Genomic DNA, 24,658 nt, shown 5'->3' on the forward strand with positions numbered 1-24,658 from the left:
TGCATTGCCCCAGGGGAAACTTGGGGTACATAGTTATTTTTGCAAATGGCAGCGAATATGTGATAAAGTCAAACAGCCATAAAGGAGTTATTTTCGGAGACAACGCCAAATTCAGAAGTCTCTCCGACTTCTGAATTTGGCGCTGCTTACACTGGCTTGCATCCAAGGGTATTAAACATACTTGAGAATTAAAACAGTGCAAAGGACGAGAGACAAAATAAAGAAAAACACAGACAACAAAATCTTTTTTTTTTGGGGGGGGGGGGGGGGGTTGTTTTTTGCATTGTTTTAATCGGAGTTGACGAAGCATTGTCTCGAGATACAAATTTAAATTAAGGCCAAATTTGGGAGGAATGTACCTTAAAGGGGCGATGCAACGATTTTTTTTATTTTGCACAAATACCGCTTAGAACGGATCCCTGACGTTAATGACCTGTGAAATACCCGTTGGTTTTTCACCACATGCAATCGAAGTCGCAGAAAAAAATAAAGAAAAACGAGCAGAGTTCATCCTCTCAACTCGCAACCAGAACAAGCGGCCACGTGATCTGGAGCCGATTATATGCCGCCAATGTTGATCATGGCCACGCGCTGGGGTTGGCAAGGCACAGGACACGCGCTGAGTTCCAGACATTGTTATGGTTCGGCTGTTGTCGTCATTGCAGCGATTGGACACAGAACACTACCCGAATGCTTCTCGAGCTATCGATTATCACGAGCCTAAATCGAGTGTCCATGCCATGCTCGGGTCCAATCTATGAGCCTGATTCAAATATCGTCACTGGGCGGTACTGCTACCGCCCAGCTACGTCATCAGGTTTTGCGAAGGAGAGATTGAATGAAAACACTCGGTTTTGTCCTTGAAATTACAGCACAACAAAGGATTTTCTTGGTCAGTGCGTTGCGTGCGAGTATCCTTGAGTCCCACTAGTGCCAGTAAGCTCGTGTAAAGTGAAAAACATTCTAATTGAATATCGTTGCACCGCCACTTTAAAGTCGGAAGTTGTACTTTCCTCGAAAAGGACCGGAAAAATTACCTTCAAGTGAAGTAAACATAGACATTCAGAGAGAATGTATTTCAAGTATAGTACTAAAAGTTATCCAATCCTACTTGAAGTGCTTCACAACACTGCAAATAACCACGCATCCTTGACAAACTCTTAAGCAGCTGGGACAAAGCCACATTTCTTTTTATCCGGTGTTCTTTTTATCGGGTATGCCATTATATGATGTTTGCAAACTTTTTATATTCCTACCTAGAGAAGGCTTAACCTCGCTACAAGTCGCTAACAGGATGCGAATAATGGGGAAGGGCTTCGGTTGTCCTGCGTCCAGCGCAAGCTTCCGTCCTTCAATAACACTTGGGCATCCCGCGAACCTTGAGCACGTACGCGCTGTCAGAGCATGACAACAGTCGACATGTGGACGTCGGAAAACGTGGCATCCGAAAGAGATGCCGGGCCGTTCTCACCCTGCTGGGGGACTACTAAAAATATCCGACATTATACACACCAACATGCTGTTTACAAACAAGTGCACATTTGCCCCCATCAGGTGCGAGCACTGCGTGCGCAGAAACCAGATTCGCGTGAAGCGTCTGCGCATGTGCAGTGGCATGGCATCGGAAAATCGAGTTGGTGTGTAACAGAATTACTTGCCCTACATTGGCGCCCTTTAATTCCAAGGCACTTCTTGTACGGCTAAACCCTAACCATTATTGTTGCTCCTCTCTGCAAATGAACATTTTTCTCCCAGAACAAGTTCATAATTCTGTGCACGTTGCATTAGTGTGTCTTTGTCATGAAAGATTGTTTCATTATTTGCGCGCGTGACTAGAGAAAATTTCTTAAATTCGCTAAGGAGTACTGTCAAGACCGACGAAGTCAATGGGAATCGGAAACCACTTCGCTATATCCGCTATTTCGTTAAAACCGACGTCAGTTATAACGAAGTGCAAAAGGGAATGGGAAATCATTATTGCTTCACTGTAGTCGCTATTTCGTTGTAACCGACTTCGTTATAACTAGGGTTCGGGGTTTTCGGTTTAAACCGATAAAGGTATATCTAGGGCTCCGTGTTTTCGGATAAATCCGAAAAACTCCGAAAAACACCCGCCGGTAAAATTTTGGTCAATTCGGATTTATCCGATTAACTCCAAATGTTTATGTGCCCCTGCATAAAAAAAAAGTTTTTTTTTTCTTTTTTTACAATTTGATTAGCACAGAGTCAATGGTCCTGGAAGAATGGCACCATAATTATCTTTGAAATCTCAGACCGTTGTCAAAAGGGGTCTTGCCGCTTGTCTCGTCGAGGTTGATTCAGGGCAACAGGTCATTGTACATTCGGGTCGCGACAAAAGCCACTCTTTTGGTTTCCAGTTTGAGCCATGCGATTTGTGATTTAGAGAAAGGAGAAGGCAGGGGCGGATGCAGGAATTTCCTGAGGGGGGGGGGGGGTGTCAGGTGTTGGTCAGCATACCATATGTTCAGGAACCCCCTCCCCGTCTCCCTCGTTTCACGCCCTAAATTTTACACATGCAGAAATCAAGAGGGGGGTCAGGATCCGCCCCTGGGAGAAGGTATGTTTTTGTAACAGTGAAAGTTATGGACCATAGAGACTGTATTAAATAGAGAAAAGGTACAGTTGAAACTCTCTATTACATCCCTAACCACTCCACCTCGCGCGGCCGCGCTACATTGATGGAATAGGGTGGGATGACTGCGAGCTTCGTAGCGACTGCCCCCGGGAGTTTATTGATTTTAAGGTATCGACGTTTATCGAAGTAACACTTGTGTGGAACATTTGTCGTGGGACAAATTAATATTTCCAATGGCAATGGCACTAACGTCAAATTCAACTGAAAAAATTTTAATTGATACAAACGCGTTTTATTTTTAATCTGGCACACGTTTACATCCGGTTATTATTTACATATTTATTTTCAATAGGAAACACTGCGAAATTAAACTCAGAATTTCGGAGAATTGGGAGTCAAACAAATATAAACTCCGATGAACTCCGAATCTTCGGCAAAAATCAACTGCGAAAAACACCCTCCGAATTTGACGAAAAATAAACTCCGAAAACATGGAGCCCTAAATATATCTAATCTGTTTTCTAAAATTCGGTTTTAACCGAGAAAAATCAGTTGTTTAGGGCTGTGTCGAGGTGGGTTGGGGAGAGAGGGAGAGAGAGGGCTTTGCAAGGTTCGACATTATGTGACGTCTTCGTGACTGCCCTCTTCCAAGGTTCAACATGCAACACTAGAAGTCTTGGATCGGCCTTCGAGGGACATCTGTGTCCTTTATGTGGTTGAGCTTAATGTGTCAAGCTCGCAGTCCCAAAAACAAAAGTTTGGATATCGGCTAGTATAAGCTTTTTCGCTTCATGCACTTCAGAGGACATCGAGGAAAGCCGTCACTACCTTTTTTAACACCCCTCTCAAACGTCCCTTTGGTTAAAAACAAATACAATGGATATTTTTTTTTTGCCATTCTGCTGGTTTCTGTACGGTCGTCACCTCAAACGGTCACGTCTTCAGAATAGGGAGGAAAAAGAAGTGGCTGAAGATTATTCCCGCGAATTCGTCAATTTTGAGGTGTGTCCTGATGGAAGTTGTAGCGAAGACCACGTATGTATATGTGTCGTCATTCTTTGAGTGATCACAAATATTACAGCTACTAGGATCATCTGATCCGGTGTCCGATGGTGTTTCTTTTGTATTCACCGAAAAAAAACGGTGAATTTATTTTGGAATAAATATACACCGAAAATTGAATTTTAAAATAAACACCAAAAAAAGTATGCCGAATTTCGAAAAAATAAAAACTGAAGACGCGGAACCCTAGTTATAACCGGTCTCGACAGTAGTTGCCTCATTTGACCTTTGACGGCATGAAATGACGAGTCGATTTTAATGCCAACTTACGAATAAGCAAACATGCACTTGTTTATATAGTGGGTTTTATTTATTTCTACACAGGCTCCAGAAACATAGTAAAACATGTCTTCTGACAATGTAAAAGAAAAGGAAAGCCACCTAAAAGCACGAAAAAACATGCTGAAAAGTATGTATACTAGGCACATTTTAAAAGGGCTCAAAAGCTGTAGCCACGAAAGTAAAATAAACAAAACTGGGACAATATAAAGACCATAGGTGTATAAAGCACAAGTATTTGGCACTATAGTATAAATATTCTTGACGAGTATTGCTGCGTACAAACATGAGTATGCGGAATGTTGCAGGAGATACAATTCCTTCACAAGGTAGCAGTGGTAGTAAAGTGTTTCTGAGATCAAGAGTTTCAGCACAGGTACTATTTCCCTATTGCTCACAGCTGCTTTGTCAACTGCTTTGTGCTACTGCATTGGAAAAAAACTGCACCCAGCTAAATTTGCGGCTCAAAAGAACAACTAGTGGTCTAATGTGACAAAGCTTAGAAAATCAAAGAGTATTACACAATTTTAAGACACTGCACTTAACCAGGAGCACTCAACAGTTCAGAAATAGTGCATACTTTGAAATGCTAGGACGGCATCACAGAAGCTATGTGTATGAAAGCAATAAAATGAACCACCACACCAATGCTCGATGGCTCAAGGTGCACAACTAACCTCGGCTGTAGCAAGGGCTGCATGGAGATTCATGCCATGCTTCGGCGAGATAAGTAAGTGCTGCAGCATTCGCTTAATACTCTAGACAAGAGGAACTTATGAGCTTGAGAGATTCATTGAGCATTGAAGCAAATGTATGAGACTAGAGTGAAATGTTAATCCAGCCTGTAAGTTCAGTGACAAAGTCTGACAATTCAGCACCCCAAGCAGAGAGGAAGTAGAATAAAGGACGAACCAACATACACCGACTGCAGCATGTAAATGATTGTGATTTCAAAGTGAACATGAGAGAAATGTGAACTAGGATTGGCATGAAGGTGCCAGATGCTTTACAGAACTGAACACACATGTCTGAGGGCACTCGTGCTCTAGGAGCCATTCTAGATCCAACTTAAATGTCATTTGAAAAGAAAGACATTTCTTTGAACAATGGGACTCATTTACTCCCGAAAACTCTAAAAAAAAAAGATTATACTTGCCTACCATACACATATCATTTCACTTAGCTTAAACAACTGATCAACTTTTTTTTTGTTCTTTCCTTAAAATTGAAGGGCTGCAATATCAGGATTGCTAGTGTGGCAGGAAGTGCTCATACAGACCACTAACCTCAGTGGTAAATTTTGGTGCCCGTCTAGACCCTTTCAAAGTGATCAGCCACCCTTTCAAAGTGAAACAGTGCTGTTTGCAGGCATGTAGCCAGGGGAAAGGAGAGACCCCCCCCTGAAATCTTCCATTTTGCTTGCTGGGGCCTCCTCTCCCCCCTCCCCCTCATACGGCGTTTTGTCATAGGCTGTCGCTGTCGCTGCCGCTGCCCCCCCCCCCCCCCCCGCCCCCCCGAATCAAAATCCTGGCTACATGCCTGGCTGTTTGACCTTGTGTTTGTGCCAACAGTTGTGCGGTGCAGTAACAATCTGTAGAGGAACCCTGGGAGAATCCTAATTTGAACACAAGTTGCCAGGTCTGGAGCAGAAGTTTTCTCCTTGAAGGAAAAATCTATTTCGAGATAAAGGCTGCTCTTCAACACAAATATAGAACTGACCATGTTCCATGAGTGGAATGAGGTCACAATAAAATAGCTCCTTCCAATCTGTACACTTTTGATTGAAGTGGTTGGACTGCAAGAGGGGGTTTGCTTCTGCTACTATGCAGTGGAGCTGAGACTGGAATGCTTGCCCTGACCCACGAGTGAACAAAGTCCCACTTAACCAAATAGCGATGCTCTTGGGGATGGCGCAGCAACAAGTGGGTCTGCCTTGCGGTCACCGGAGCACCCTTTAACAAGAAGGCCGTCTAGACCAGGGGGACAGGGACCTTCGGCACCAAGTGATGCCGCATCTCCCTTGTCCCCCTTCTTCCCAGGCTTTCCCCTAAGGCCCGGCACACCTGGCTCCCCCTGATGTCCTGGCAAGCCATCCAGACCAGACATTCCGGGCTCCCCTTTGTCTCCCTTACGTCCGGGGTCTCCCCTTTCCCCAACCAGTCCTGGCCTGCCGTCATACCCTGGCTTTCCAGGATCCCCTTTGGACCCCGCAGGTCCCGGTAGCCCCAGCGGTCCCGAATTCCCCGTGTCTCCCTTTTGCCCTGGCTCCCCTTTCTGCCCATCCATTCCCGTGGCCCCTTTGATGCCGGGCGGACCCTGAAGCCCTGGCTCCCCCGGAAGCCCCGGGGGTCCTGGCATGCCTCCCGAAAAATCTCGTTCCTCCATGCTCCCCAACAGCGTGTGCCTCGCATATTTTGCAACCGAGGAATCCCCCTTATATCCCTTGTCTCCCTTTGGACCTTGCTTTCCGGGTGGCCCGGAGAGCCCAGGAGGGCCCATGAGTCCGGCTGGGCCGTAATCCCCTTGGATGCCCTTTTCTCCCTTGAGGCCACGAGGCCCCGGAAGTCCTGGCGGTCCCTCTGGACCCATCTCGCCCATTAATCCATCGTTCCCGGGTGGCCCCATTCCACCAGTCTCGCCAGGAGGGCCCGGATCTCCCGAATCACCCTTGTCCCCTTTGTCACCTGGGAAGCCAAAATCTCCCTTTACACCTTCATCTCCCTGTTCTCCTTTCTCCCCCGGTGTCCCAAATACGCCTATGCGCCCTCTCTTACCCTTCTCTCCCTTGGGTCCGACAGGGCCCTTGATTCCCGGGTCTCCCTTCGGGCCCGGGGGACCCGGCGGTCCTTGTACGAACGATGTGGGCACAGTGACGCCGTCCGTCGTGACGACTGGACCCGGCTCTCCCTTGCTTCCCTTGTCCCCGGGAAGACCGGGGAGTCCGGGAGTTCCGGCCCGCCCATTGTCGCCGGGAAGGCCGTTCCGTCCATTGGTTCCCGGGCTGCCCTTGGAGCCAGGCGTGCCGGGTATCCCGGGGTCGCCCGGCAGCCCCACAAACCCGTGGTCGCCTTTGTCCCCTTTCGGACCCGGAAGCCCCATTTCACCAGCGGGGCCCGTGCGACCGTCAAAGCCCGGCAGCCCCGGCGGACCGGGTGGACCGGGCTCTCCGGGAGCCCCCTTCATCGCAATGACCTCAGTGTAGCCCAAGGTCCCGCCGTGCAGCCGCGTCACGGACCTCTTCATGCCCTTGGTCGACCTGATGGCGACGCCCTCGCCCTTGTCCCCCTTGGGTCCCGCGACGCCGGGGAGACCCATGGGGCCCGTGTCCCCCTTTGGGCCGTCGATTCCGATGGCCCCCGGAAAGCCGGGTTTCCCGGGGAGTCCCGGCGGCCCCGGAGGTCCCAGCTCTCCTACGTCACCTTTGGGGCCACGCCGCCCTCGACGTCCAGGGGGTCCCGGCGGACACAAACAGCTCGGCTCGACGTCTCGCCGCCGCCGTCTCCGCCTCACGAGATATGTGGGCGACAGGACCTTGGTCACCTCAAGTCCCCTGCCCTCCAGCTGGGACATCCGCTCCTCGAGGCCGACGACTTTCCCTTCGAGAGCGTTCACTCGGAAGAGGCACAGCGCGAGCATGGCCAGCGCCACGACCAGGACGGCGATGAAGCTGACGGCGATCCAAGTGGAGACCACCCAGGCGTTCGGGAGCTTCTTGCTTGGACCGACGACGTCGGCATCGTGCGCGGCGACGCTCGTGGTCCCCGCGCCGGGCTCGGTCTCCTTCATCTGGGCTGGGAGTCTCCTCAGGCGTCGCGCTCACGACAGGCATCAAAGTGAGACTCGGGAGGATGACAGCAGCTGCAGGCGTCGTGGCATCGCGGCCGTAGTCCGCTGGCGATCACTTTTGCCAAATGTGTTTCTGACGTCAATTCAGTCGAGGCCGTCTCCGAGTGACATTCCGAGGCAGGGCATCTCACGCGTTAGCATGGCACACGCTCCACTTTACGACGATCGGGCCTTGAGAGATCTCCTCTGCGTGGGCTCAGCCGAGATCGGGAGAATTAATCAACTTGCGCGCTCTAGTTCTCGACAATGCCGCCAGGCGTGAACTTTAATCGACTGGAGCCGGACCGCCGGATGCTGTCGTAGGGGCCGCAGCCCGCATCGGGAAAACGGTTTGCTTGAGACGGAAACACATTCCAGTTACTTTGGGTTTTCTTTGAGAGGCAGACTGGGCAGACCAGCGGTTCTAGGCCATTTGCGCACTGCAAATGCATCGACATGCCAGCTGCGTTTGACAAGTGTCGAACCGTGCGCAGAGCAGATGGTGCGCGTAAAACAACATATTCGCGATATTCGCTCGTGTTTTCTGCTAGAAAATACGCAAGTATGTTTCTCGTTACCGACTGCTAGTCAGCATAATGTGTGTGCTGTAAAACTGAAGGCCAAAAATAACTTTTTCCTGCGCGTTCTTTGTTGCGCTGTCAGTAGCAGTACAGCCAGTACGGCGTCACAAATTTCACGCACATGATCTGCTGCCAGCTGCTGCCTCCGCTTCTGTTCTGAAGTTTCTTACAAACACAATGCTACCATGCATAAATATTCAAATTTATTCATTGTGTTCGATCTGACCGACAAAATCAAGTTGATACGATTATTCTTTTAATACGTATTACTTTTTTTGGGCGCAGAGGGCGCAGAGCGCACTTGAGCCTCCCCACTCCACAGGGGGCGCCCCGTTTCCAGCGGTTGTTACGAATGTTTGTTGTGGATACAACGCGTGCCACCAGCTATCCGTCCACTGGCGATGACCAATGCTAACGTAGGGGACGACATAACGCAAATCACAGGTTTACCTTTAAACATTAGTTAATGAAATCACACGATGGCGCAGGAGCCAACGGTGGGAGAGCTTCGCGTGATGCTAGCTGACGAGAGGCGCAGCAGCCAGCAGCATCGCACCGATTTGGACAAGTTAAAGGCTGCACACGTCAGGTATACTTGCAAAAATTATGTGGCATCTGATGCATAAATCAAGCCTTCACGTGCACATCTTTCCACGCTATTTTTCAGGGGGCTTTTATTATAAATGTTATTAATATGCCGTTATTACTTCAGCTTGCAGGAGGACTATGTGAGGCTTCAGAAGGACTTGAGAGATGCTCTGCAGTCTATCCAGGACGTCCGAGCAAACCATGCTAATATTCTACAGAGAGCAGACAAAGTCATCACTCAGAAAGACGCTATCATCAAGGAAATCCGAGTTCAGGTACACTCATCCTAATAGAGCGAATTTGACGTCATTAGCAATGGTATATCATTCATTCCTGGAAGTGAGTTCGCTCGCTCCATCTGCTGGTGAAAGAATGTAACTCCATTAGTTGTTCTGCTAAATTACAGGTTTGAAAATGATGTTTTCAAACTGAGCCTCCACTGCTTACTCTTATGTGTCGGTCTCTCATATAATGTACTCTACAGTCCGTTGCAACATGGGATCTGCAGGATAAACACTACTTCCATCAAGAGCTCGTTGTCTTTCATCGTGTTTAGCTAAGCATTCACTGGAGTGCCATCGAAGGTAGAATGCTTGCGCTAAAGGCAGAGCTTCTACTCCATATCTAGCGTTGCAATAAACTATTGTTGACCAAATCTGTAAATAGTCAGTGTGCTAAAAAATGTCAATACAATGACATTTGCATTTTGTTGAATAATTGCAATTACACTTTCAGCTGAGCTCTACGGATCGTAGGAAACTACGGACAGAAATAGAGGAGGAAGTTCGGGCAAACTTTGCTGAGTATGTTCAGCAGCAACAGCTGAGCCACGAAAAAGCAAGGCTGTCGCTTCATGAAGCGAACCGGGAAAATGCAATGTTAAAAGCTCAACTTGAGAATGAGAGACGGGCCCACCAAAGGTCAGAAGAGGAGCTTAAACTCAAACAGAAGGCCGAGGTATGCCATGTCATCTGCTTGCTCCAGCCCACCTCCACTGCAGCTGTCTAATGCCTCTTTATACTTAGATCAACAGACTTCAAGTTGAGCTGCAGCGTCTTCATTCCCAAGAAAACCCCACAGGTGCTCACGAGGTGCTGAGCCGATTGCTGAAACTTCAGCGAGAATATGCAGATTTACAGTTAAAAATGAAGAATACTCTAATAGAATCTAAAGATGCAAAACGGGACAAGGATGCTGTTTTTGCTGAGCAGAAGGTGCAATTGCAAAGGCATGCCGAAGAAATGGCAGCAGCTGAAGACTTAAGGCGGAACTTGGAGACAAAGCTGAGGAGCGCCCAGTCACAACGAGATGCTTTTGATCAGACGGTGTGCAAGTTCAGACAAGAGGTTGGCAACCTTTCCCTGCAACTTAGCAGCCTTGAGGAAGAAAAGCTGAAGCTGAAGGGACAGCTTGCAGACTCTGAACAGCGGCACAAAGCTGAGTTGTTGCAGCTGAAGTTAGACACTGTGAAGCAGAAGGCTGAACTGGAGAACACACATAGAAAAGCTATGGTGGAGTTAACAAGTAAGTGAATGGCATGAAACTGGGTAAGCACCACTTGTTAGCACGTCATAAATAAGATTTTAGAATATATAAATAAAAAACATTGAGAAATGGCAGTCAGATTTTTAACCTGAGAAAGGATGGGAATACAGGAAAGGGTAAACTGACCTGTGGATCGGCTTACATATGCTTTATTACATCACAATGCTTTATTACATCACAATATCCCAAACAGTAGAACTTCTGTCGAGCTGTAAGATATTAAAATCATTAAACTCTCACAGTATCTGCACATCTATTTTTGACAATGAGCAGACAGCTCATTTGAAAAATAGTTTGCATTGCACCAGTCATGTACACGTTACTAAAAATAAGTAATCGATTACAATTACTATTACTCTTGGCTAAAAAGTATTCGATTAGATTACTTGATTACTCGACAGCAAAAGTAACTGGACATTACTTTAAGAAGTAATCGTTACTTTTCCGATTACTTTATTGTGTGAAGACTTACAACTTTAGCGCTCAGAACAATGAACTACCTCCAACCTCGAAACCTTGCTTGTCGCAAAGACCACGTAGGGGAAATATATGGGATCTTGACGTGTATTTGAACTGGCTTTGTTATATTTTGCGTCCGCTTTAGACATTCTTCGGTTCTGGCTCTCCTAGGGGCTGCGAGTAGGTACCATAACCAGGATTTTTTTTTTTTTTCGCATTTCTGTGTGTGTGCGCGAGGGGGCTAGTTTGAACAAAGGACTTACAAAGCTACATTCTGCTCCCTCAAACTTCATCCTGAATGCCCTTAGTCATGCACTGGGGCCTTTCCTGGGGCTCCCCAATCTCAATCCCAGCTAAAAAAACAAACAAAAAAACTGTCACTTTACAGAAACTATACATACAGAGAGGTGGACCTTGTTTCCTACAGGTCCGCAAAAATCTTTTTTTTTTTTTCTGTTGGAAAAAGACGCAAATTTTATTCCTGTCATTTTAGAAAAAAAAAGGTGTGTGCGGGGGGGGAGGGGGGGTCCCGTGGAAAATTAGTAACGGTTACAAGTAATTTTTATTACTTCAAAAAGTAATCAGATTACTCTTGTGATTACTGCCTAATAAAAGTAATCAACTGATTACAAAATTACTCCAAAAAGTAATCGATTACAAGTAATTTGATTACTTGTAATGCGTACGGTACAAGTCTGCATTGCACTAACATTAGTTTTAGATTTTAGGTTATATACACCTTACATCTTCCTAGAACCACTGAAGTTTTCTGAACTGCCTGCAGCTTCAAGCAAACCCTTGTGAGGGCCAAAAAAGGCCAGGTCCATGTGGCAGATATGTGCAGGACAAAGGCTGTACAGTTGGTGACAGACTAAAGGCCCGTTCACACTCTTGCGACCGAGTACGACTGAGAGAGACGAGATCTCTTACAACTTCTTAAATGTTTCTAGAATGAGGGGACACACTGACATTGTGGCACCATCTATGCGGTGACCCTAGAACTGCATTTCACAAAAGCAAAGGTTTTGCGGGATTTCCGAGGTCAAATGTGCGTAATACCCATAGAAAGGCTCGTTTATAACATTGACAAAAGTTTTTCGAGCCAAAAAAGAAAGGATATTGCGCGAGAAATAAAAAAAAATATGCCGGACCGCCGAGTTTACACTGCTTCCCAATAGATGGCGCCAGTGTGTTCTCTGGTTTAAGAAGTTTTAAGGAACCCAGGTTTAAGAGGTCGTAAGCAGTCGCAAGAGTGTGAACGGGCCTTAAGAATGCAGTAGATGCTCCACCTGCAGCATGCGCTCGTTGCCTTCCACCAGGCATTGGCTCTGTGCGCAATGGAGTGTTATCAAAAGCAGAAAGCTTGCGCTGGAGGTGGAGCATTGACCTTTACTCCTAACCTGTTGCTGACTGTTGGTGTCCCTTGCATGATCGTGAAAAGTAAGTTCAAACATCATCTTTGTTGATATGCAACAGATGCCAAACTGGACGCCAAACTAGCACTGAAAGCTGCCAACGAACACAAGAGGACAGCTGCTGAGAAAGAGAAGGAGACAGAACGGAGGCACCAGCTGACACGGACCAAAGACTGGGACCGTGCCCGGCAACTGGAATCTGAGAAAGTGCTTTTGGAGGCCCAGCTTTCGGAGGTGGCCACTGCCAAGGCTGCAGCCGACCAGAGACTGATGGAAGCCGAGAAGCAGATGAAGCGGCTTAAGCAGGCCCAGGAGAGCCAGCGTCAAGAACTCGAGGAAGAGATGCTGGCTCTCAGGACCAGGCTGAAGGCGAGCTTGGCCGTCAGGGAGGACACCAACAAGGTGACTGCCGAAAACCACGTTCTACGACAGAAGCTGGAGCTTTTGGAAGAAGAGCGCAGGAAAGACCGGGCAGCAATCGAAGGCACAATGCAGCAGAAGGACGGCCTTTCGGAGACGGTCGAGAGGCTGAAGTCGGAGCTTCAGGTCGGTCACCAGTGGGCAAAATGGCACCAGTCATCCTGGTGATATCCCAGACCCCCTAGTGAAAGTTACAAAAGTGCATAGTGGGAGCAAATTGGCTTAAAAGGGCAAGGGGAGGAGTCACACTTTTGGTTTTTAGCTTCTAAACTAGTTGGCACAAGCTACCGCCCATTATAAAGGTTACAGCGGTTAGCATCTATCCATCCATCCATCTAGTCATATCTCCTAAAAAATAACTTGTGTGTCGAATGAGCTACCCACATTGATGTGTGTCTGCATTGAATAGCAGGTTGTCAGAATTTCAGTGGCTCTTGTCACTTTTACATTTTTAGTGATCTTTCCTTTCAAGAGTGTTGTTATATATAATAAGATGATTGACGACTTTTTATCTGAAACGAGAGCTGACAATATATTCTAATCTCTATGCATTCTACATATGCCAATATATGGCTCACGCCCTTTTTTTTTTTTAGTATCAAGGTGAATAGGAACCCTGCCTTCATCTGTTTGTTATGGTAGAGTAACTTGGACAGAGGTGGACAATTGTTTACCTTTCTTTTAATTCTTATTTTATTCATTGTTTGCATGCTACGAGTATAGTGGGTGCTGGGGTTCGATTCAGTGTTATTTAACCATTTGCTTTAGTACTATTCATGTCTGCACTATTTTCGAATAAAACTCTTTTTCAAGGATATTTGGAAAATTAACAAATGTCTTATCATATCATATTATATTTGAATAAGAGAAAAGGTGATACCATTTTTATGTCTGATTTGAAAAGTGTTAAAGACCTGTCAAATGATGACCTTAACTGTATGCAAAAGGATGAATGGAAAAAAAAGGAAAATTAACTTACAAAAACCTCAAAGAAGGTTTGCAAAGAGTTTTGCTGGAAGTAGGGTAATTCTAGTGCTAAGGAACCACACGGCAACACAAAGAAAAACATTTTCGCAGGTTTGGCAGACAGTAGGATTCAAGTGCTTTCCTGCTATGTCCCAGGTCCAAGTAAATCTAGTGTGATTAAGAACTGGAAAAAGATAAAAGGGAGCAGTGCATTCTAGGGTGGGCTATTTTTCAATGACACCAGTCGATAAATTCTTGTCTGCCTGCTATGCCCCTTTCTGGCTTAGCATTATTTGATAGAGTTGATGGAGACCTTGAACTGATCATTACAGTTCCTCAGTAAAGTGATACTTGAACCATCCAGACTGTTTCTTGATAGAAGAGCTGCATTTTAAAGATCAGTGCTGTCTTGTGCTCATTCATCTTTGTGTCCACACAGGGTGCCCAATTAGATGTTATGAAGATTAACGAGCAGAATCAAAAAGTCAACATGCAGATGAAGTTGTCATGGGAACAGGAGAAATATGACTATGTAAAACGAATTGAGGAGCTTGAGTCTGACTTAAGACAGGCTCACAAAGAGTTCAACAGGAAACTGAGATCTCTTAAACAGGTCTGTACTTGCACAAAAGAAATGCTTATGTCTTTTCTCTAAAGGTCTTATTTTGGTACTATAATTTGAAGTGACAGAACTTATTACTCACATTCTGGCTGCAGTATTTTGAACTTCCACTACTATAGTTAGTTGCAAGTCAAGAAGGTGGGACGAGGAGAAGGAACGTCGGGGAGGAGGAAGCAGACGAAACGGTGGAGGAAGAAGGAGGCTTCCCCCTCTCCTCTCCAGTGTTCTGCCTGTTTCCTCCTCACAAGCCTTCCTTTTTCTTGCCCAACCTTCTTGAGTTGCAATGGACTACAGTCCATTTAGTTTGTCAAAAGTTGTTTCAGGATGAAGAAGAGCTGTGGTGCAATGGAATATTCATTTTGCTTTTTTTCTAGAAAAACAAACAATTTCAGAAGACTGTAAGTGCTTACCATGCCAAAATCAAGGAGCTGAAATCAGCAAACCGCCAGATTGAATCTGAGGCACACCAGCTCAGGTACTGCCAACTGTTTCAGCTGCTGTATTCGGTACACTCGAAGGAGATGACAGAGCCCAGTCTATGACTCGTCAAACTTGAGAACTCATCAGCCCTTGACACCTGCTCCATTTAATGCAGTGTCCGTTTTACCCATTTACTTTCTGACAAGTTTGAAGTGTTTTCATATGCATCTATTATCACTTTGCTCCCTTCTCTTCAAGGATTTGCTCTGCAGATTACATATCCTGGATGCCTCACAGCTCAATTGTTTTAGATTTTACTGCTTATGACTCTCCTCACATTATTCAAAATCAGTTTGTTTTTGTTATTCAGGTTGATGAAGAGAGAAAGACGGTGAACAAAACAAAAAAGGTTTTGAACAACAAAAGAAAGTGGTCTGCCACACTATTACTATATTCCCAGCTTTGCACTAAGTATGCCTTACTGACGAAGGCAAACTTTATGATAAAGCACTGCAGGAGCTTGCTAACAGCATCAACGCATGTCTGTTGTTGCCACATCGAAAGTGTGGAATTAGACCTCAGTGTTTTGCAGTCTCTACAATGATTTTTAAAATAATTTTACCGTTACATTTACATTTCAGGCAGAATGTGCCACTCGATATTCACAACCAACTTCAGCATAAACTGAAGAAACTGCGTAGGAAACAGCAAGAGTTTCGATCTTTGCTAGACTTCTCCCCACCCCCAGAGGAAGAAGGAAAAGCTCAAGGCACTGGTGACCTCGCTGCTACCACAAGAAAGGTAACCTAAGCCTCTGCCACATTTTGTGCTTGGAAATTAGCTCGGCTAAAAAGTTGATCTTGAAGAATTCGAGCTGCCTCAGACATCTTGATTGTCCTATAGGTGTTGAAAAACTTTGGACGAAGGTAAAAACACAAGTGCATGATAGTCCAGATGCAGGACTGTCTTTGCCCTAAGTCTTTCTATATGATATCGTGCTCCTTTTCAAGGAAAGCATGAGTAAATCCAAAGTTACAAGCGTGAGCTGTTAGTTGAGATGAGCATATGCAGGCACGACAAGCAAGCGGGCAGCATAGGGTTTATGCTTGTTACTTTGTACTGGAGCACGCCTAATGTCAACTATACTCCGTTCCACACTAGTCCAAGTGCAGGCACGATCCAAATTACAATAAGCCTATGAAGCAGTGCGAAAAGTGCATCGTTGCTGTGCTCATAGTTTTCGTACATTTGCTATCACCAGTTCAACCAATCACGCACAGATAAAAGTGCAGGATCATGGGACATTCACTGCAGATGATTGGCAAGGGCCATGACAATGCACTTTTGACACTGCTTGATTGGCTCCATTGTAATGTAGCACCGGCTGTGCTCAAACTTGGTGTGAATTAGAGTAGGGGTATAGTGCTGTACAGTTTGGTGCTAGGATCGACCAGAGTTCACATAAAACAAATAATTTTGATACATACACTGCTTTCAGTGCAAGGTTGGTGTATGTAAAACTTGTTTCTGGCATGGCATCCAAGCATGAGGGCAGAGACAACAATGCATTATCATTTAGTTTTGCGTCATTCATTCAGCCATACTATTCACGCCATGCCTTTCAGGTTTCAAAGTATGTGGTGCTGCGATTGCTGTTTTACTATTAATCAGTGAACAGTGTTGGAAAATACTTCAAGTACATTGTACTTAAAGTACTACTTCAAGTAGCTTTAGGCAACTTGTGCTTTACTCGAAGTACATTCTCTGAGTATGTACTTGTAGTTTACTTTAAGTATTTTTTTCTGGTGCTTTCCGAGGAAAGTACAATTTCCGACTTCAAAGTACATTCCCCAAATTTGGTTTTGTTAAATTTGTATCACGAAATGATGCTCTGTGAACTCCGAAGAAATACTGGGTGGGATATTCTACTCTCACCAGAGATGTGAGCAGATGATGCATCGCTCCGGTTGTTCTGGGGGCGGCTTCCCCTTAGCTTTTTGAACTCTCGCTACTTCTCAGTCAGTCAGCGCAAGCGGGGAGGTTTAAATTATTAGGAGAGCAAAATGAATCATAATCAAGCAACTGAAACTATGGTGCAGAACAATTAAACTTTCAAGTCGAAGAAAAAGACAACAGAGGAGAACGTCGCAATGTTTTGAGACATTCTTTTTTCTTTTCCTTCGGCTTGAAAGTTCCTTAATTTTTTCACACCCCAATATCAGGTGTCACATTATGGTTAATTATCACCAGCTTACTTTCACACCCACTATTTTTATTTTTTTTTTTTTTTTTTTCGTTAAAGAGAGGACATTTCTTCTTGAAAGTATTGCTTGCTGGAGCTACAGGGCCAACGTCATGGCGCAACAATCTAGTGCAAGCGGCGCCAAATTCAGAAGAGGGACTTCTGAATTTGGCTCCATTCATGAAAATGACTACTTTGTGGCCACTTGACTTTATCAAATATTTGCCACTGTTTTTGAAAATAGGTCATGCAGCCCTGATTACCCCTGGGCAATGCATACCAGTTCAAAATCACTGTATAGGGGAATTAAAGGACATCATCAAAGATTGTGTTAAATACTTGTACTTTGCTTTTAAAGTACATTGTATTTATAGTACTTTACTTCAGGTACATTGCACCCAGTGTACTTTTTACTTTACTTGAAGTACATCACATATCATTTCCTTTGTACTTTGCTTGAAGTACCTTTTAGATGTACCTTACCCAACACTCTCAGTCGATAGATTAATCTATGGATAATTCAGCGAATCTATACTTTAAAGGACTTAGATAACATTGTTTATTTCCGGCAAAAGGGTCAAAACAGGAATTAGATGAATAAGGTAAAGCAGCCCAAAAGAAGCAAAAGGTAAAATTGCTAGAAGCGTGTCAACAGTCCATTTTTATGCTCTCGGTTTCCTCAGTATGCAAAGGAGGTAGCATCACTTTGGCTGAGACAAGTGACCTTGTCAGTGTAAAACACAAGAAATTTGTTAGTTTTAATTGACTTTAAATCAGTTCACTTTAATATAGGATATGTAAATGAGTCCAAGTGGTGTACAATGCGCATACAGAGATTGATGCTTGATGCCTATGTGTAGATCGAGAAGGCAATTTATTAAGATTTAAGGGAGCCGTAAAATTATTTCTTCGACTTGGCTAACCGGTGCCTAGAATAAACTCCTGCAAGGTCATAAAGCATGGAACAGGTATCTGTTTTTGGTTGCAAGTGTTGGTTATTGCAAAAGGAGCATTTAACGAGACTGTCTCTTTAACATCATCTTCCTTCGTTGAACAGGTGGTCATGCCCCTTGTCAAAACAAAGCAAGGATCATCTCTTGATAGATAATTCATTGAAATGGTCTCCCAGGAGGTGGAACTCTGCAATTTGGTTAGCCAGTAGCCACTTCATAAGTGTACAGCTCAAATTGCCATAACACTACAAAAAGCTAACCACAGGAAAAAGTAAAAGATCTCAACCTGCTTTTACAAAAGCAGTTTTTTTTTTTGTTGTTGTGAATATACATTACTGCTTTTGGTTGAATATTGTTGTTTTCTTTTTTTTTCTTCAGCAAAGCAGTGACATTTTTGAAGTGAAGAAGAAGCTGGATCACCTTGATGCACAGCAGCAAAAGCAGATGGATCAGCTGACAATGTTGGTGAACCAATTATCTACGAAACTGCAAGAAAGCTCACCAAGCAATGTCAGCAGCTGCTTGTCAATGAAGCAAAGTGCGGAATCCGAGTCCAGCTCGGAGTCTGCAAGCACCAAGAAGAGCTGAGCTCCCAAAGCATGTGTCAAAGTATGAAAATATAATTTGAAATTTACTCAACAGGCTTCATACTATCTAACTATACTTGGCATCAACTATTTTGTGCTATATTGTCAAAGCTAGCATAGCTTTCACAGTGCCACAACATGTCTCCTTTGCTTGAGAGCGAGTGCGAATGAGATGCAAGATGAAGCCACACGCTATCGTAGTAGTGCAGAGCTGCAGGACTCTGGAAGATGTTTTAGCCTTGACAACGTAGCACTAAATAGCTGATGCCAAGTATAGAATAATAGACATGAGACTAGATGAATAAACTTTCAGTTCAAGTCACATGTTTATAATTGGACGTGTGTAAACTTTGCACAAAAAAAAGAAAGAAAAGCTATAGGATATGGGATGTAGCAATCCTGATCTGAAAAAAATAACTTGGTGGTATACACCGTAAAATACTGCGGAAGTGCCTACTTCGTTCAAGCGCCCACTATTACTATTTCCCCAAACTTGGGAATTTTGCAAAGTATACATTAAGTGCCCGATTTGACCGGACAAGTTCCCATGTCTAGATTAACCCAGTTTTCAGTGAAAGTGCTGTGGGCACTCCCCCGGTATTTTGCGCTGTATAGGGTGTCTGAAATACGAAGGCTGAATCTAAAATGGGCTGTAAAAGTCGCCGCCTGCACGTAACATTCTAAACTTGTTGTCAAAGTTGAATTTCACAGGCGAGTTTATTTTGTAAAATCACAGAGTATAGCTCCCTTTCTGTAAAAAATAGGGCCAAAAATCTTGCCAGGGTCAATGGCGGATGGCAACGCACACGACCTAGTCGAGTGGCGGGGCGCGTTTGATGCACGTATTGATAGATGGTATCAAAAGCACTGTTGGAAAACGTAGCCGATCAACGAAAAAAGGCAGACGACGTCAAACGAAATTTGTCGGCAGCAAGAGCGCTGTCGTTATGTAACCGCATTTTCTTTTTTGTTAGTTCAGGTTTTGCTATCATTGTCCACATTTATTTTTAAACCAAAGTAAAGGTACATTACAAAAAACTTGTGCTCATTTTAATAGACCATGGTCATCGCGAGCAGTCTTGATGAGGAGGTAGCACCATGTATCAATACATGCGCCAAACACGCCCCACGACTCGACTTCGTCGTCTTCATCGCCGTCCACCATTGACCCTGGCAAGTTTCTGGCCCTTTTTTTTACAGAAAGACAGCTACATTTGTAATTTTACAAGGTAAAACCCACTTGTGAAATACACCTTTGACGAAAAGCTTAAGCTACTAACAGGTGCCAATTTTTACGGCCCATTTTAGATCCAGCCTTGGTATTGCAGACACCCTATATATCGGCTCTCCATGGAATGAAAGTACAGACCTCAAAGAGTCTGTATAAAATTCAAAGTTAACCGAGATGCTATATGGCCCAGTTGTCTTTGGCATATTTCACAACTAGTACTAGCGCCTATTAGTATATTTAACGTCATCATGCGTGTTTGATACACCTGCCCCAATCCTTTGAAATAAAAAGACCCGTGTAACACTTAAAAATTCTACAACCCCGTGCGGCTATCGTGACATCGCGAAGCTCCAAAATAGTTTCACCGTCCACGCTGCACTTACAATCGTTCCCGTGAGGACAACAAAAACGATGGCGCGGATTTTCCAGTGAGTCCTCGATGCTCTGAGAGTCCGGACGACGTCTTCAACCTGTTTCCTGGTATGGGCCGGGTCCGTCGAGTTGTCGATCACGAAGTCGGCCAATGCGCACTTCTGCTCAAGGGGCAGTTGCGCTCGGATTCGGCTCTGCGCGTCCTCGGCGCTCAGTCCGTTCCTCAGCATCAGCCGAATCAGCTGCTGCTCCGGCGTACAGTTCACCACGATGACCTTGTGGAGGAACCGTAGCACGGTCTTGGTCTCATAGAGTAAAGGCACGTCGATGACGACGAACTGATGTCCCTTGAGCATCAACTTCAGGCACTGGGCTGCCATCTCTTTGTGAATCTCGGGATGAGTGATCCGGTTCAGCACTTTCCGCCTGGTGACGTCGCTGAACACGATGCGCCCGAGAGCGGGACGGTCTAGCTGACCGTTGCTGAGGAAGACCTCGGCGCCGAATTCGCGTCGGATCTTGAACCATGCCGGCTTTCCCGGTTCGACCACGTCTCGCGCGATGCGGTCGGCGTCGATCACTTCGACGTCGAGGCTTCGGAGGATGCCCGTTACGCTGCTCTTTCCAGAGGCGATGCCACCGGTGAGTCCCACCAGATACATGGTGTGGTTCGCTGTGGGTACCGCAGCGGATCTTCCAGGTGATCACGTCTCAATCTCGCAGCGTTTTTGATCTGGAGAATGCTTGGAGAAGGAAGACTGCGGGCAACGAAGGACAGGCCAGCGACCGGGAAAACTTGGGAGGAAAAATGGGCCGAGATTTCACCATAACACGTTCTCACTTCCGAGTATTCATCCGAAAACGAAACATGAAACAGATGATGATGATAGCTAGCCTCCCTTATTTAAGAACTCTAGCCAGTAATGTTTGCTAAAATTAAAAAAATTAAGTGTTGTCTTTTTTTTTTTTTTTTGACATAAAGTACACAGCGTGAGTTTTAAAGTATAAAAACAAATAGTTGAAAGTTTAAAAGATTCACCAACAATTTGTGGTTTAAGATAAAGTACAGAGATGGCGCCACTTCCCAAGGCTTTTTTTTAGAGCGCCTAGATTTAAGAGAATGAACGACACAAACGTCTCAAACCACGGGGATCGTTTGCAATTTAATGGCGGACGCCTCTCGCTCAGATTGGACACAAGTGCGCATGCGTTTTGTTATCACGTGGCAAGAAGGAAAGCGGATGGACACGCTTGAAGACAATCAACGCTTTCGTCACGAACCACGTGACCTTAATCGAGCAGTTGAACTCTCTCTAACATCTAAACACTTTTTTTTTTTTTTTGAGAGGCGACGGCGTCGCCGTCGGCGTCGGCGAAACCGCGCGGTGCATTGTAGGACATTTCCCACAATGCACCGCGCGGGGAGGAGGAGGAAGAGGAGGCGGGGGGAGGAGTAGCAGGGAGGATGAGGAGGTGAGAAGGAAGGAGGGGGTATACCATATACCCTACTTTCAGTACCCTTCCCTCCTCCTCCTCAAGAACTGCGCTCTAATTTGGCATTACAGAAAGTTGTAAACGTCTTTCTTTTTTTTTTTAGCGTTACAGCGATTTTGGTTGGGTGTTCGGATTTTTTGCACGCAAACAGGCTCATAGAGTCGAGAATCACATGAATATTTTTAGTGCGAGCCCGGACACAATCACATAGTGGTGAAAAATAAAATTCAAAGGGCGATGCAACATTTTTTGTATATCTATACTATATACGGGTGATTTCATCTCAACTCGGGCACAAATTTTAGGTCGCATTTTTATTCTTTTTTTAAAAAACTACATGTTATCGATAAGTTCATATAATAAAAGAAGACGTAAACGGCAAGTTCATCGGATTTTTTGTTCTCAAGTTATTGACCGTTGAAGCGGCCAAGGAGGAAACTCGTTTTTCCAGCTTATCGGGGGTGTCATATTTCACTACATCAATTTTCCTTACTTTTTACGCTACATCAATATAACCTTTCTGGGAACACTCTCAACATATGCTTTTTTATGCTAATTAAGCGTCTAGGCCATAACAGTCTTAATGTATTTGGTTTTATTTGTCAAACTACCTCTCTGCGACGATATTTGACGAAGTTCAGCAAGCTGTGCTGTGTGACCTAATCAACATATTTTATGATCTTTACATCACCGTAAAGCGTCAATTAAGCTCTTTCTTTTGAGTATAATTTAAAAATTGTGCAATAAATGTATAATGCGCTACATGTGCCTGAAAAACTGATATCTCGAAGAACTAGCAAGTTTGGAGTCGATCTTCTTAAAAAAAACGCCTTTTATTTATTTTATTTTTTATTCAGAGTTAGGTAATACAGTAGTCTATCAGGGACTACCAACATAAATTGTAATATATTGTTTGTATGGCCGCAATTATGACTCGAATCTCGTGCTGTGAGCGTTTTGAATGGGGCTTCGCATAGGCACTCTGCTGAGCAGAAATTTGGCCCATGTAAGGTTTTCTACTTATTGTTAGCAGTTACCTCAATATCCAACCATAAACATTAACAACATTTGGAGTAGTGTACTTAAAAAAATTACTTAGAAGTCCGTATCCATAAGTGCGGGCACCCGGCGCTTACTTCCTCTCAATACGGAGGAATGCAGATCGTTAGAGAATTCCTCTGGGACCTTTTGCTTTCGGCTTTGAGTTTGAAATACCGAACTTGATATGTAATTGTTAAATTTTCTTATGTCAAACAGATATGCAGTGCGTATGGGTAATTTCATCTTAACTCAGGCACGGATTTGGGGTAAAATTTTTCATTTTGACTAATAAAATATATGTTTTGGGGAAATCCCTTCTGTGACAGGGAGTGCAAGCCGCAAGTTCGGGAGATTTTTTGTTCTCGAGTTATGAACATTTTAAGCAGCCGAGGCGCAAACTGACCTTTCTCTCGCATGTCGGAGGTGGCATGTTTCACTCCTTTCTACTTTTTGCCCTTTTTCGGTAGTGCAGTGTAACCTTTTTGGGCCACTCTCAGAATTGGGATTATTTATGGTCAGTAATTTTATTGTGAGTATTTATCTTCACTTATTTTAAATATTGTCAAAGTGTGTCCCTTTGACATTATTTGTCAAAGTTTGACCAGCTCTTCCGTGTGACCTATTTAAGATATCGTAACATATTTAGTATTTTCAGAAAGCTAAGAGTATACTCTTTCTATTGACAACAAATTTAACGTTGTGTGTAAAAGAGAAAGGGCAGTGTATTCTGGTAGAGCAAGGACTATTTCAAAATATTGGAAAATTGGAGGTCCATTTTCTAAACAACCCACCTTTTATTTGGCTGATATTTTTTCTCCAGCTAGCTATTGCAGTGCTTTATAAGGTAATATAAATAGTAAATGTAAAATTGTGTTTGTATGGCAGCTATAAGAGCTTGAAATCTATCAGGGACTACCAGTCTATCAGGTCTATCAGACTACCAACATAATTGTAATATATTGTTTGTATGGAGTCTATCAGGGACTACCAACATAAATTGTAATATATTGTTTGTATGGCCGCAATTATGACTCGAATCTCGTGCTGTGAGCGTTTTGAATGGGACTTCGCATAGGCACTCTGCTGAGCAGAAATTTGGCCCATGTAAGGTTTTCTACTTATCGTTAGCAGTTACCTCAATATCCAACCATAAACATTAATAAAATTTGGAGTAGTGTACTTAAAAAAATTACTTAGAAGTCCGTATCCATAAGTGCGGGCACCCGGCGCTTACTTCCTCTCAATACGGAGGAATGCAGATCGTTAAAGGATTCCTCTGGGGCCTTTTGCTTTCCACTTTGAGTTTGAAATACCGAACTTGATATGTAATTGTCATATTTTCTTATGTCAAACAGATATGCAGTGCATATGCATATGAATGATTTTGTATCTGACGCTTAGGAAGTACGGTTTATTTTGTGCACGTACGGACTCTCGTAAAATAACGAGCATTTCGTAGGGTGTAAGGCTTCGAATGTGTTAATAATGTGTTTAGGTTTCATTTCTATTTTCAGTGATTCATGCCGAGTTACTTAGACGTTTTCCTCCTGACTTAAGTTTGTCCGGGAGTCTTCTCCCGGACAAACTCCGTATCTTCTCCGTCAATACATAGGGCCAAGGTCACACACCTTGCGAATCACGCCAGTGCCAAGTAAATAAATATTGTTAGGATAAATATTGTTACTTCACTGGCTTTTACGCTCAAATATTGAGGTAAGAAAACCTTACATAGGTCAAAATTCTGCTCAGCTGAGCTTCTATGTGAATTCCCGTTCAAAACTCGCATAGCACGAGATTCGAGTCCTAATAGAAGCCATACAATCAATATATTACAATTTCTGTTGGTAGTTCCTAACAAAATACTATATTACCTAACTGTAAATAAAAAAAATGAAAGTTTTTTTTTTTTTTTAGCAAATTGACTTCAAACTTGCAAGTCTTTCTAAATATTCGTTTTTCA

At 44.3% G+C, this 24,658-nt stretch overlaps 3 protein-coding genes across 3 annotated transcripts; 1 reads left to right on the forward strand and 2 right to left on the reverse strand.

The window, feature by feature from the left end:
- Positions 1-3,948: 3,948 nt before the first annotated feature.
- Positions 3,949-8,009, reverse strand: LOC8025939 (collagen alpha-1(II) chain). The gene is made up of 2 exons (XM_029978797.3): positions 6,712-8,009; positions 3,949-6,621 (listed from the first exon to the last, which is right to left on the reverse strand). Exons 1-2 carry the CDS (start codon positions 7,721-7,723, stop codon positions 5,819-5,821), a joined length of 1,815 nt encoding a protein of 604 aa, XP_029834657.2. The 5' UTR covers positions 7,724-8,009; the 3' UTR covers positions 3,949-5,818.
- Positions 8,010-8,678: 669 nt separating this feature from the next.
- On the forward strand, positions 8,679-21,002 carry LOC8025936 (centrosomal protein of 83 kDa). The gene is made up of 10 exons (XM_029978798.3): positions 8,679-8,759; positions 8,832-8,932; positions 9,056-9,206; positions 9,667-9,888; positions 9,957-10,455; positions 12,412-12,896; positions 14,176-14,349; positions 14,733-14,833; positions 15,420-15,579; positions 18,352-21,002. The coding sequence occupies exons 1-10, from the start codon at positions 8,745-8,747 to the stop codon at positions 18,559-18,561; spliced, it is 2,118 nt and encodes a 705-aa protein (XP_029834658.2). The 5' UTR covers positions 8,679-8,744; the 3' UTR covers positions 18,562-21,002.
- On the reverse strand, positions 18,293-20,825 carry LOC8025937 (dephospho-CoA kinase domain-containing protein). Its single transcript, XM_029978799.4, has one exon. It carries the CDS (start codon positions 20,823-20,825, stop codon positions 20,121-20,123), a length of 705 nt encoding a protein of 234 aa, XP_029834659.2. The 3' UTR covers positions 18,293-20,120.
- Positions 21,003-24,658: the final 3,656 nt, after the last annotated feature.

This window comes from Ixodes scapularis, unplaced genomic scaffold (genome assembly GCF_016920785.2).
Source record: "Ixodes scapularis isolate PalLabHiFi unplaced genomic scaffold, ASM1692078v2 PGA_scaffold2__306_contigs__length_199485367, whole genome shotgun sequence".
In the NCBI taxonomy this organism is placed as follows: Eukaryota; Metazoa; Arthropoda; class Arachnida; order Ixodida; family Ixodidae; genus Ixodes; species Ixodes scapularis.

Excerpts from the sequence above, each read along its gene's own strand:
- LOC8025939 (XM_029978797.3), bottom strand. The coding sequence starts at position 7,723 with ATGAAGGAGACCGAGCCCGGCGCGGGGACCACGAGCGTCGCCGCGCAC. Across the intron at positions 6,622-6,711 it reads CGGACCCAAGGGAGAGAAGG|GTGACAAAGGGGACAAGGGT; the intron begins GTAAGAGAGGGC and ends TTGGCTTCCCAG.
- LOC8025936 (XM_029978798.3), top strand. Across the intron at positions 9,889-9,956 it reads AACTCAAACAGAAGGCCGAG|ATCAACAGACTTCAAGTTGA; the intron begins GTATGCCATGTC and ends CTTTATACTTAG. Across the intron at positions 14,834-15,419 it reads TCTGAGGCACACCAGCTCAG|GCAGAATGTGCCACTCGATA; the intron begins GTACTGCCAACT and ends TTTACATTTCAG.
- LOC8025937 (XM_029978799.4), bottom strand. The coding sequence starts at position 20,825 with ATGTATCTGGTGGGACTCACCGGTGGCATCGCCTCTGGAAAGAGCAGC.